Source organism: Lepus europaeus, chromosome 4 (genome assembly GCF_033115175.1).
Source record: "Lepus europaeus isolate LE1 chromosome 4, mLepTim1.pri, whole genome shotgun sequence".
NCBI lineage: Eukaryota > Metazoa > Chordata > Mammalia > Lagomorpha > Leporidae > Lepus > Lepus europaeus.
The window spans coordinates 134147645-134161929 of record NC_084830.1 but is presented as its reverse complement, the minus strand read 5'-3'; the positions used below and the strand labels follow the sequence as shown (position 1 = coordinate 134161929).

The 14285-nt window shown below is 48.9% G+C and overlaps 1 protein-coding gene across 3 annotated transcripts in view; it reads left to right on the top strand.

Annotated features, from left to right (window-relative positions):
• Positions 1-14285, top strand: part of SH3RF2 (SH3 domain containing ring finger 2) — a 133545-nt gene that overhangs the window by 108692 nt on the left and 10568 nt on the right. For 2 of the 3 annotated variants that reach the window (XM_062189735.1, XM_062189736.1), the window contains exons 8-10: positions 1829-2061; positions 5154-5509; positions 7916-8224. In XM_062189735.1, the coding sequence (XP_062045719.1) occupies positions 1829-2061; positions 5154-5509; positions 7916-8191 (865 nt within the window). In that variant the 3' untranslated portion in view covers positions 8192-8224. Of the gene's footprint in view, positions 1-1828; positions 2062-5153; positions 5510-7915; positions 8581-14285 lie in introns of those variants that run through there. The other variant, XM_062189734.1, reaches the window with a different exon arrangement.

Sequence of the window (14285 nt, the reverse complement as noted above, 5' to 3'; positions counted from 1 at the left end):
TAAGGGTAAATATCCCAGATAAAGCAAAGGCCATGGGAACCTACACAATCGAGCAAATGGCAAGCAACATCCACTGCTCTCATGGAAGCCAGGATGTCTGTCAGTCTCCCCATCTGGAAACAAGGGTCATAATGCTGCAGATCTGGGCGTCATGGGGATTAATTAATCAATGTTAGCAAAATGCTTGGAATAAAGTGCTAGGCAACTGCTATGCTTCTGCCCAAGAACACAGAGAGACTCGGTGTTGCATACAGGACTTGGGATTTAAGAGTTCCTGGAATCCATCCCAGTGCTGGGCTCAGACAAACGAGGGACATCTCAGTCTATAAAGAGTTGTTCACAGAAGGAACTCGAAGAATAAGATTGTCCTAGGCCTAATTGGCTGTAGTCCATCCTTGCTGCTACTGCTACCGTTGGAAACAATTTTTATAACCTGTCCTTCCCACTGCTGATCCATGTTCAGCATCCGACACCTTGAGGTCTCTGTTCGAAAGACAAGTTGCTCCCCGTACTCATGCACAGAAGCCAGTGCTGGGAAATCCTCTCCACCTCCCAGACCCTCACTCCTAACTGCACCATCCCAAGGACCACAGGCAGACGGACAGCTGTGGACACAAGTCCCCTTGCCACAGGCATCAGTTCCTAGAGCATTTGGCCGCATGTATAAAGGTGTCTTCAAAAAATTCATGAAAATGTGTATCATGAGAAAACTATGCATAGATTTCTATTTTTGGTGCCAAAATAAACATTTTTAATTCCATTTTTTCATGAACTCTTTGAGGTACCGCATTGGCTAAAAAACTGATGTCTTGCTTGTGTTCTTATATAACTGAATCATTATTAACTAAGTATCCCTTAATCAAAAGAAGGAGGAAGAAAAAAAAAGAGAAATAATCTAAAAAAAAAAAAAAAACCTGGAGGTGCTGATAGGAAGGAAACTATGAAGGCATTTCTGTGTCAGGGGCTTGACTGAGTTCTGTATTCCCATGGGAATTAGCCAAGGTTCCTTAATCAGCAGGGTGACAGGGTGATCGATGGGCTGCTTGGTTGGAGATGTGATATTGGGGTTGGACTGGTAAACAGCAAAAAGGCATGTGACCGACAGCTACTACCCCAGGCAGCTCAGGGAATTGCAGGCTGGGAGCAGCAGACAAAGGATTGTTGTTTTATAAAACTTTAAGATGTTGTTGAGAATCCCAACTCAAGGCTGAAATTGCCTCTGTGAAACCAAATGAGCACAAACGAGATCATGCGCTCTGAAGTCAGGACGGAAAGGATGTGGAGCGAGGATTAGAAGACGATGAAATTCAGGTCTAGCTCCACCAGGCCCTCACCGTGAGCTCCTCTCCCTGCCCTCAGCACACCCACACATTGTCAAGCTCTAGGCTGGCGAGCCCACTTAGACCTGCAATTGACAAAAAAGAGTGTGTATGAGCAGAAAAAGGGGAGGATCAGTCATATTTAGCATATCGTTGGGAAATGATGGTTTGTTTTAAATTTATTTATTTGAAAGGCAGAGCAACAGAGAGGGAGAGACAAAGAGGGATCTTCCATCCATTGGTACACTCCTCAAATGCTCTTAGCACCAGGGCTGGGCCAGGCCAAAGCCAGGAGCTCCATCCAGGTCCCCAACATGGGTGGCAGGAACCCAAGTCCTTGGGCCATCTTCCACTACCTTCCCAGGTGCATTAGCAGGGAGCTGGATCAGAAGCAGAGCAGTGAGGGCTCAAACTGGCTCTCGGATATGGGATGCTGGGGTCACAAGCAGCTTAACCTTGACTGAACATTTTCTTTTCTATTTCTTTTCTTTAAAATGTCCAACAACCAGCAAGAATTCTAGTTTCCCCGATTCCCGAAATCCTGGTCTCTACACCACATGGACGTTATCCACCTCCTCTGTGCCCTCACAAGGCAGCCTATCAGAAGGTGACCCCCGGCAAAGCCGTCCCTTCAAATCTGTCTTTGTGCCCACTGCCGTAGTCAACCCTGTGAGGAGCACAGCCGGCCCCGGGACTTCAGGACAAGGGTCTCTTCGGAAAGGGCGGAGCAGCATGAGAAAGAGTAAGTGGTGGCAAAGAGGTACGTGCGTAGTGCTAAGTGATAGGTCCCGACCCCAGGGGTGCTTTTCACAGAAACCAGATCCTGGCTTGAAAATGAGCCTCTGCAAAGGGTATTCACAGTCCCCCAGTGATGAGCCGCTTTATTGCATGGAGCCAGATAGGCTCAAAGTCACCGCCTTCATGCAGGTTGATAACAGTCCTGAGTGCCAGTTGCTAATGAGAACACTGCCAAGGTAGATGCTGGCTCCTACTGACACAGAGCAGCCAAGGCACTTGCTGGATCTGTGCTTCTCAAACTGTACTCCAGGGAACCCCTCAGGAAGTACCACAGAGAAACAGGGGAGATGGGGAAGGGGGGAAGGATAGCATGAGTGGGCAGGGGGTGGAAGCAGAAAATGAGAATTAAGGAGGCTGTGCACAGAGCCAATTCCTACTGTTAGGAATGGGAGAGTACACAGAGTGTGCAAAAGCAAGTCTCCCTCACAGCCTTCATCCCCAGTCCCAGGGACAGGCAGATACACAAACACCCGTCAATCATACTCACCATACAATGCTGTGACTTGCTTTTACTTTTACTTTTACCTGCATAGCATCCACATTGCACACACGGCAACACACACAGGCCCTTTGTCTTAAGAACCATGCTTTCATCTCTTAACCTGAACTTCCACAGAAGATTCCCTTTTTAGAGGTTCTAAAAAGTGTTTGAAGTCCATTATCCTATAAGGACCAAGATTTAAACCTTTACACTCTTGCAGAAGACAATAAGCCAAGCTTGGCACAAAGAGTTTATTCTGTGTCCCTTGATATAAACTGGGCTCTGCAATCCCTCTTAGAATCTTAAATGTTTAAATGTGACAATGCCGCATGGCTAGTCAGTGCAGGAGAGTAATGTGTGGGACAGTACGCCACTAAGGAAAAGAGAGCAAATGTCATAGCTCCACCCTGTCCCAGAGCTTCTGTCTGACACCCTGCTGGGCCACCAGTCCCATGATTCTGGCCCCTTCCTTCCACCCAACCTGCCTCCTTCCACAACCTCAAGTTCCCCCTTCTGTATGTCCATCCCCTCCACATTCTAGACGCAACATAAATAATCCCTCTATGATCACCTTGGTAACTGACCAATCCTTTCAGTCTTACGTTTTCTTCTTTATAAAGTGGAAATAAAAATAGCATCTACTTCATGAGCATTCGGTCTAAGGATTTAATAAAATAAACCATGGAAGGCTGATGGCACAGAGCCTGGCACACTGTAAGCCCTCCAGAAGTGGTAATTTTGAATAAAAGTTTTATTTGATTAGTGTTACCATTGCCGCTATAGCTAAACAGACCATCTTGCATTCAGATAGACCACAATTGAGCTTGGAGTCAAATTGTTCACAGTGTAACCACTTAGGAGTGCAGAGAACTGCACCCCACAGGTATCTGCTCACACTCCCCTTATTATACTCCCCTCCGCTCCTCCCTCTGCATGAATCTTGATTGGCCTGGCACTTCGCTTGCCTTGTGTGTACCTGGAATAAGAAAGAATTCACTGTGTTGGAAATTAGGGACTCACAAGACAAATGGGTAGGGCATGAAACCAATTTTTCACCCATTTATGGGAGCCTAAGGACCTGTCTGTCTGGTGCTGCTTTGGCCTCCTAGACCCCCAAGGCTTTCTCCTCCACCTTTTCCCAAGGTGAAGCAGGACAAGCTATCAATCTCCCCAAAGCAAAGCGAAATGACAGGAGAATTGACCATGTACACCTCACAGGGCTGTCAGTGGAAAAATCAATGTCTAAATTGAAAGGTCAGCCTTGTGTAGACGGTGACGGGCTTGCTTGAGGCAGCTGAGAACCCCGAGTGTGTTTAGTGAGTGTTTGGCTCTTCATGTTCACATCTGCTCAATGAAGAGCCACAGTGCATAACGTGGCCTGGCTCAGGCCTCTGTGCTGGACACAAATGACTTTGGTCAAATCCATGTCTGTGGAGTGTCGCAAAGGACTAACATCTCTGGCTGGGACACAGTCAGTGGCTGTCTACGTGTCTCCAGCCTCCAGAATGTAATAAAGTCCTGATTCCCCAGGTCACCTGCAGCGTAGGGATCTGCTGTCTTCAGAGAATTTGAGGGAAAGGAAGGGCTTCCTTTTACTGAGGGAAGACCTTCTCAATCTTAAGAAGAAGGAAGAAGAACGAGTTCAGGGAGGATCAAAATCAAACTATTAGACCTTGCATTTTTAGCGTATGCTACCCTTTACCCAGAAGCAATGAATGGTAGCTGATGAGGAAGGGGCGTTTACCATGTCCCAGGCACTGTTCTAGTACCTTGCACGCATCATAATACGTCGTCCTCACCACAGTCCCGTGACATCCTCTCATTACCTCCTGCTCACCAGTGAGGGAGGAGGTGGTGTGACTTACTCATCCTCAGCTCCCGGGGGGGAGGTCCGATTCCAGACCCTGTGTCACAACACCTGCAAAGCTCACCCACACACAGCCCTAACACAGGAATAAACTTCCCGAGTATTCCACCGAGTGGCCCATTTGTCCAGCATGAGCACTTTCTACTCCTTCCACTCATCTTCCCTTGATGCCACCAACACACACCTAAAGCTCATGTTGGGACTTTGTGCAGCAAGCAGGGGTTCAGAACCTCCCTCCACCCCCTTTTCCCTCCTCCTCCTCATTCTCTTAGCTGTCTTCCTCTTGTGTGTCTCAACTTCTCTTTCTGTCTCTTGCATCCTTTCTCTGGTCTGCCTGCTTCTTACTAAAAAGCTGTCTCTCTTCTTCACTCTGTCTCAAAGGCCTAGGAGAAAGGAGTGTGTGTGTGTGTGTGTGTGTTTGTCAGAGAGAGAGAAGGGCAACAGTGTACCTCTGACATGCCCGCCATACATACAACATTCAGCTAGCCAGTTATTTGCTGCCAACATCAACAAACAGCACTAAAGAAAGAATAAGGTCACCTCTAAAGACCCCAAGAGAGTGAGAGTGTAGTCCAATTAGGAAAGCACTTAACTACTCTGGGATATCAGCACACACTGCTTCCCCAGCCCCGAACGCACCCACCGTCTGCCGCCCTGTTGCTGACATCTCTGTCGTGTCATTCCCTAGATGGATCCCTGCAGAGACCCGTTCCATCTGGGATCCCCACCCTTGTGGTGGGCTCCCTCAGGCGTAGCCCCACCGTGGTGCTACAACCTCAGCAGTTCCAGTTCTACCAGCCACAGGGGGCCCCCTCGTCCCCCTCAGCGGTGCTCGAGGTGGGTCCCAAACCTGCTCCTATGGGAGAGCCAGCCCTCACATGTATGAGCAAGGGCAGCGACTCCAGGGTGCACTCGGCCGCCAGCTCTCTCATCATGGAAGGCAAGGAAATCCCCATCAAGAGTGAGCCTCTGCCAAAACCGCCTGCCTCTGCTCCACCATCCATCCTGGTGAAACCCGAAAACTCAAGAAATGGCATTGAAAAGGTAGGAGGGGCTTAAGTCTGCAGCCCTGACTCTGCAGGCCTCCAATTCTGCATGGTGTCCCAGCTCTGAAACTGTGGTATTAGTGGACAAGGAACAACAATTGCAGCCTCAAAAGAACCCCCACTCACATCTCCATACCCATCACCACTCCCAGACACGTTACTGATGATCTGTTGTGCTTCCCAGGTATTTTACATGAAATGTGCTTTTGGCACCAGACAAATCTTGACTTGAATTTCAGCTCTGCTGCTTGCTGGCTGTGCAACTTTAGCCAACATACTTCACCCTCTTGAAACGATTTATTTACTTATTTATTTAGCCTAATCTGTTAAAGAGGAGTAAGGATAATGATGGCCACACAAGAATGGCCTTTTGGGATGAGAAGACATAGGAAGCATTTACATGGGGTTTGAAACATAATTATTGTATCAAAGAGGCAACTAAGACTTCCAGGCCAGGGCTTTTCCCAGAGAAGATACGAGTCTTGAACATTCTTGAAGCAGGAGGGATGGTGGAAAGAAAAAGTGACATTAAGAAAATCAGGTGATACTCATTGTGCCTTTTAGTTTTTTACACACCACCACCACCATCATAACCACTGCTATTGCCACCATCTCACCATTACCACCTTCCTACCACCACCATCATCATCAACACCACCAACAGTAGCAGCACTCCCACTACCACCATCATCACCCTCACCACCAACAGCACCACCAGCAGCACCACTGTCATTACTACCACTACCACCATCATCCTCACCACCATCAACACCACCACCAGCACTGAACTACTACCATTACCGCCATCATCACTACCACTGTCACCACCATCACCAATAAGAGCACTACCAATACAATTACCACAATACCACTGTCACTCACAAATGCAAAAGGGATATGGGTTTCTCCTATTTGGTAAGCACTTACTGAATACTAACAACCTGATAGGTCTTCACAAGTCCAATCTTTAATCCTAACTACACCAGATGTAAGCATTATTTTCTGCTTTGCTTTAAAATGAGGAGATGAAAGCTTAGGGCTCTAAAGAATGTCACTCAAAATCATGTAGCTGACACACATGAACGTCTGGAATAGAATCCAGATCTGATACAACAAACTGATGTTCCTACTACTAAGCTATAAGCCAATGGAGAAAGGCATTTGGACAAAGTTAGCAGTTCTTAGTCCATATTATAATCAGTTTTCCAGGCCCCATTTGCCTTTACTGCAAGCCAGAAAGTACAGCTTTTAAAGCACTTAGTGAGTGCCCAGACCTCAGTTACAGGTGATGAGGGTCAAAAATTCTGAGTAAACTTGGATTCTCAGTGAGGGATGCTGGGATTGAATTCATGGGAAAAAAAAAAATCGTGCTTTAAGAGGTAGCAGAGAACACTTCACTAAGCCCTAAGACAGGGATTGGACAAAGTACACAAGCCAAAGGTTGCTTAATGAAGGGGAGACATTCTGAGAAATGGGTAGCCAGGTGTTGTCATATTTATGCAGGTATCACAGACTGTACTTGCACAGGCTAAGACAGGTGTGATGGGACCGCTGTCCTGTATGTGGCCCACGGGTGACTGAAACATCTTATGCAGCCCATGACTGTTCCTCTAGGTGCCAGGCTAGGAGAGGAGGAGGAGGAACGGAGGGTAAGAAGGGGCTTGGGGCATCACGCAAAGGGGGCCTGCTCCTCGATTCCCGTCAGATGCTGCCAGGAGACCTCGGCCCAGACTGGCAGAGCTTTGATTTGGAGACAAGCTGTGATTTTTCTATGCAATCTCCCAATTTTTATGTGTTGGCCAGTAAATCAAACCCTTGCACATTTCTGCTAAATTCAGCCAGCAGGTGTCCAGCCTGCAAACTGCTCTGAGGACTTCAAAGGCCATTAGAGAACTCTCTAAATGGAGTCGCAGCAGGGGGCTCAAGGAAGAGGTAGGCCTTGGGATAAGCCTTCAGGATTGGCAAGGAGGAAATGAACTTTTTATTTTCTAGAAAGGATCTTACTCTCTGCATAGGTCAGTGCCTCCCCAGTCTCCCAGATAATGCTTAATCACTTCTCAGTTTGCAGTTTAAACATCTCTGCCTCTAGGAAGGCCTCCCTGACTACCCCCATCCCAGCTGGGGTTGGACAGCCCCCAGCATTCTCACCATCTTAACTTCTCCCATTAAATGCTCATCATCATCGGCAGGGCGGTCTTGTTCACACTGTAGCACCTCACAGTGCATGCTGCAGAGTTGACACTCATGGTAGACACAAATATGTGCTGAATAAACACACAGTGTGACATGGCAGTGGGGATACGTATGGAGAAAAGGTTCAATCCCAGTCACAGGGGGCAGGGAGGGGATAACACACACCCCCGCCCACCTCACCTCTGTTCCTTTGCTGTCCTTTCTCTTGCAGCAAGTCAAAACCGTCAGATTTCAGAATTACAGCCCTCCTCCTACAAAACATTACACCTCCCAACCCACCTCCGGCAAGCCTGAACAGCCAGCCACCGTCAAGGGGCCCCAACTGGAAGCAGCCTCCGCAGGCCCGGAAATGACCGTCCTATTCGCCCACCGAAGCGGCTGCCACTCAGGACAACAAACAGACCTCCGGAGAAAGTCACCGTTTGGCAAGGCCACACCCCCGGTGTCCACTTCCTCAGCCACGCAGACCACATTTCCCAGCAAATGAATCTACACGTGGCTTTTGCTAGACCCCAAAGAGGTGAATTGCATTTCAATACAGTCTGCCTCCACACAGGTGTCCTGCGAGTCTCTGGGGTCTTGGGCAAGGTGCTTGTTCTGCCCCTTGTATCTCCATGAAAGGCGAGGTGTAAGCAGGACCTCCTGCCCCCAGTGGGAGGGCAGATTGGTGGCCTTCCAAACCTAACAGTTTGCTGCAGCGAGGCCCAGCACTCAGACTAACGGGTGGAGGCCACTTTGTTGTGCAGCGTGGAGCACGCAGCCTCTCAGCCCCCGTCTTCTGTGTAGAACTGCTATGGTGTCCCAAAAGGACTCAGCCAGAAGTCTGACAAGGGCAGGATGACCGGTGTTGCTTCTTTAACCTTATTATTGCCATCTCAGAACAGCATCTGCCATCTCCTGGGGCCTGGACGTGGCCACTAGTAGCCATCATGCCTGTTTCCCTTCACAAAGTCATAATCCTGGCTGCAAAGGATCATGCGAAGGGAGGGGAACGTGGTGGAGACTTTGAGCAGTCTGAGAACTCACACTGAAGGCAGGCAGCTTGTCCAGTCGCTCTAGACAGAAGGCCAGAGAGGAAGCTGACCACCACGTAACCAAGATGACCCTGCTCCAAGCTTCCCCTTCTGTTTTCCCATGCAGCATTCTACACAGTAGACAAGCAGGAATGCTGGCGCTGCATGGCATTGCCAACAAGGAACCCACCCTTCCCCTAGCACACACGGCGTGCTTACAAACAACCTGGGATGGGGTTTGAGTGTAGGTTTATGCTCTGCTTGCATGGCACCCTTCTTTACTTTCTCTGGTTTCTTCTCATTAGGGACAGGTCGGTTGTTTTACTGATCAGGCAACAGGCTGCAGCGGATGGCACTTCCTAGGGGAAAGCTGCCATCGGAGAGGCTAGACAAAGAAGGGTGGAGAAGAAAAGGAGGAAAGAGGGAAAGTAAAATGTCTTATTTTTTACTTATATGTAAAAAGTATATATGAAAAATTATATATATATATATATATATATATGAAAGAGGAGATGAGAGGAAGAGGGAAATAGGGGATTGAAAGAAAACATCAGAGTCAAGAAGGTATTAGTGGCCAGGGGAGGAGACAACCTTGACATTCCTGACAGGTGGGGAAGGAAAAACAGGGTCTGCAGTGGAGAAGGGGGCAAAAATAGTCAACGCACCAAGGAGGCCGCCGTGAGCAGAACCGGCCAGGCAGAGCCATGGAAACGGGTGAGGAGGCATCCCATGGAGCCAAGGACATGTTACAAGACAACCCATTAATTCTCATTACACTTAATTGTTCTGATTTAACATTTATTGCATGCCCATCAATGAGGGCACTTTAACTCATAAAAATAAAGACAGGTCTAATTAGGCCTTTCCCCTCGACAATTCTTGAAGGTCCTGGGATTCAAAATACACATCTTTTTTTTTTTTTTTTTACACACCCACCCACACAGTCAGCAAACTCAATTATCCAGACTTTTCCAGAGCTTAATAAAACACAATGAAAGCATCATCTTGCCAAGGAATACTGCACATGTGTCAGGCCTTTGGGGTGGCACAGCCAATATGGTAGCATGTTGTTCTGCCATTTCTGTAAGAAATCCCGGCCCATGTGTACTCCACGAAACCAACACAGCCTACTCCGTGCTCCATTAAACTCGGTGGAACAAACCAGATGCAGAAATGGGACAAAGTCACAAGGATAGGAAGAACTGTATGATTTGAGTGGCAGAGATGTGACAAGTTCCGCAAACCTAGAAGGCCTCGGTGGGAATGGTTCCACTCGATTTTTAACTTTTGTGGTTACTTGGGTGCCATGAAGATACCAAGCATGGCTTCCAAATGAAACTAAAAATGCTTCCCATCGTCCACTCTCTGTATGGAAGAACCTGTCTGAGAAACTTACATAACTCCAAGGCTTCCCACGCTGCCCTCACCACCTCCGTCCTCTTCACCCACGGTAGCATCAGATTTGCCCCTTTCCACACAGCATCTAATTTCTGTAGAGTTTTAGCAGAGTTTGCAAGGATGTCTCCAAGTAAGACTGACTGCACTGACACCTTCTACTCATTCATTCCACTAACAGGTTTCCTAGGCTTACTTTATGGTAGGCACAGCAGCGAGGACAACTGACACAGCCTTTCAAGTCATTTTTACCGCACCTTATAGAAATTGAGGCTTAGAGGTTAACCACAGATAGTGGCCGAGCAAAGAGGCAGACTCAAAGCCCATTGTGGAACTGTGCTGTATGAACCAAAAGACGCTCGACTTCTGGGCTCTGACTCCAGAACACTAGGAGGCACAATAGTGCAGTGTGGTGGCAAATGCTGGGCACAGTTTTTGGTTTCAGCAAGCTCTATTGCATGCAAACTGAGTTCAAATCCTCATTTACTATTTCCTGGTTACGTGATGCCAGGCATGTTAACCTCTGGGATCCACAGCGTATTCCCTTAAACGGGAATGACAATAGTATGAACCTCACTGGGCTATGGTGAGGATGAGCTGAGAAAGCAGTGTAGAGTGCCTTACCCAGTGCCAGCACATAGTGGACATCTAACCCTTGTTAGACTCGGAGGTCTTGGCAATTCCACGTGAAAATTCTAAAACAAGGACATGCCCAAGACTATCATGGTAAAAAAAAAAAAAAAAAAAAAAAAAAAAAAAAAAAAAGTGGCCTAGTCTCAGACTCAGAGCACAGTCTGAGCTCAATCATGATGAAGGACGAGAGTCAGTGAGAAGGGGATGGGAAGAAGGGAGGAAGTTTCAGCAATTGGCTGTAAATGTGGCGATCAAGCCACCATTCTCTAATAATTGCAGGATTTCATTCATTCAAGGAACATCCCAGACATCCCCAGTAGAACCGCAGCCCCTCCGGGTCTAAAGCAGAAAACTCTACCTTGTGAGCGCTGCATGCCTCAGCCATGACTCAGGTGGTCCCTAGGCAGGGTGCCCCTGTGCCCCATTGTCAAACCCCGGCACCCTGTTGCCAGGGAAGGTTCGGAGGGTAGCACTGGATTGGAGGAAGCAGAGGGGCGACCGAGAGGCAAAGGCAGGCTGCGGTCACCCGCGAACGGGCTCTGAGGACCACGCTTGAGGAAGGGTGTCATTAAGCAGCACCCAGCTTCTCCCTCGGCTGTGTCCCTCCCTCAGCCTGTGGGACCAGCCTCCACGCCTCCCACAGACAGCTTCCAGAGCAGGCAGAACTGAACGCAGTGCCCCACCTGCGGAGAGGCAGGGGGAGCTCAGTACCTGAGTCGATGACTTCCTGCATCTCTTCACAACGCAGAGGCTCTGTCCCCAGCAGGGCTGAGCAGCTGCCATCCAGGGGAACTGGGCCAGAGCCGGGCAGACGTCGATTAAAGAGACGTGCACTCTTCATGTTGCAGTGTCCACCAATGTCACTCACTCACATGACCGTGGCTGAATTCAGCATTTGCCCCTAGAGACCATATGCTGGACACCATCTCTCGAGTCAGCATCAACCTCTCCAAAGTCAGAGCCGAGTCCCTAGAGGTCGGCAGTCTCGCCAGAGTAGTGAACGTGGCCTGGGCCCTTACTCAGTCATGAAGCTCCCCAAGTGATCCTGATGCATGCGAAGCATGAGGATCTAAATCACGTCTCCCATAGTGCAGCCCAGAGCCGACCTTCAGCTGACACTCTGCAAGGCTGTGGCCACGCTGGTTGCTAAAATATTCACAGAGATCTGTGCTGAGAGCTGAACAGCAGACGCTCTGAGCTCTGGAGGCGTCTCCTCCTCCGCACCCTGACCCTTCTCCCAGGTTGCCCCCACCACTTTATCATCTGGCAGCCAAAGGGCGCGAGCCAGGGCACAGCTGAAACCTCCAGTAATCAAGCCCACTTTATTCTGATCGGCAAGTGTCTCTGCCACCTGATTGCTGAACATCTTGACTGTTGGCCTTTGGTACAGACTAACCCTGGAGAAGCCACTGAGGCCAAGGGCACAGTTAGCAAGCCCGGGGCTCTTCCCAGCCCCATCCTGGTGCTGTCCAGGCCTTGACAATCACCTTTGCTATGCCCTTAGCCTTGGACAGCTGAATGGGAGGGAGGGCAGTTCCATGCTCACAGGTCTACCTTTCCAGATAACATTTTCCCAGGCAGTCTCAATGCCTGTGGGCACTGCAGCTCCTCTGGCGTCAGCTTAGCTCACACACAAGTCACCTGTCACAATTAGATGAGCAGGCAGGCATGCTCATCCTGTCGCCCTCCTCTGACTACACAAGCCAGCCTCACACCTCTGCACTCCTTCCTGGGGAGTGAACAGCTGTGGCAAGCAGACTAGCAAAGTCCTCTCAAGTCTCTCCAGCTGGGAACGATTGCTTAGCAAGCCGGCCCAGGGCAAGGCCAGAGCCAGCAGCTGCTGCCACTGATGTTTCTCTTGTTAACCTATTGAGGGATAAGAACGCAGCCCTCCCTTTGGCTAAGAGAAGAGCATATTAGCATTCCAGCAACCTCTCCGGTGACCGGGAAAGACCGGCCCTTAAGGAATGTGTTTGGGAGGCAGGACCAACCCAGGGAAATGAACTCCAAAGATCCTTGCAGCAGGTTCATGTCATTGGGAGTAGGTCACGTCAGGACATGTTGCTTGCAATAGAGCGATGTTAAATGATCTAGCTGTCTGTTTGCCAGTATTGTGTTCCCCACCAGAACAGAGACAAAATGTTCCCAGGAGGCCCTGTGCCCACAGATCTACACTTTGGCGAACAGAAAGCAGCAGATCCAAGACCTTGGTATCCAAGGTACACCTTCAAATCAGAGATGGCGGGGGCAAGGTTGGGGCACGAGGGAGCACTACTCATCCATTCAACAAGAGTTGCCCATCACCCACCCTGGATCAGGCTTTGGGACAGTGAGGGTGCGGTGGTTAACAGGAAAGATAAAAACAGGTATAGCCTTCCAAGAGATGTGTTTGTTACTGATTGCTTTTCTGGATTTTGGACTCCTTTCTGCTCTTCTCCGCTTTTTATTACTAAATGTTCCATATATATGAGTAGATACAATTGTTTAGTTATATGGGATCATAAATAACCATATACCCACCACCCAGTTTTCTTTTGTTTATGTTTGGTTTTTCATCTACTTAAAAGGCAGAGTAAGAGAGAAAGAGAAACAGAAATATCTTCCATCCAGTGGTTCACTCCCCAAATGCCTACAACAACCAGAACTGGGCTAGGCTGAAACCAGGAGCCCAGAACTCCAACTTGGTCTCCCACATGGTTCGCAAGGGCCCGAGTAACTGAGCCATCATATGCTGCTTTCCCAGGAGGCATTAAAAGCAAACTGGATCAAAAGCAGAGCAGCATAAGGCTGGTGCTGTGGCACAGTGGGTAAAGCCACCGCCTATAGTGCCAGCATCCCATATGGGGGCCGGTTCTAGTCCTGGCTGCTCCACTTCTGATCCAGCTCTCTGCTGTGGCCTTTGAAAGCAGTAGAAGATGGCCCAAGTCCTTGGGCCCCAGCACCAATGTGGGAGATCCAGAAGAAACTCCTGGCTTCAGATAGGCACAGCTCTGGCCATTGTAGCCATCTGGGAAGTGAACCAGTGGATAGAACACCTCTTTTCTCTCTGATTCTGCCTCTCTATAACACTGCCTCTCAAATAAACAAATAAATCTTTAAAGAAAAGGAGCAGAGCAGCCAAGACTCAAAACAGCACTGAGATATAGGATTGCAGGCTTCCCAAAAGATAGCTTAACCCACTGCACCACAACACCTGTCCCACCTGCTTTTCAAAATAATAATAATTGTCAAGATTGAAACCCAGGGGCCGGCATTGTAACATAGCAGGCTAAGCCTCTGCCTGCAATGCAAGCATCCCATATAGGTGCTTATTCAGGTCCCCACAGCTCCACTACTGATCTAGTCCCCGCTAATGGGCTTGGGAAGGCAGCAGAAGATGGCCTAAGAGCTTGGGCCCCTGCCACCCATGTGGGAGATGCAGATGAAATTCCAGGTCCCTGCCTCAGCCTGGCCCAGCTCTGGCTGTTACAGCCATCTGGAGGGTGAACCAGTGAGTAAAAGATCTCTGTCTCTCCTTCTCTCTGTAGCTCTGCCTTTCCA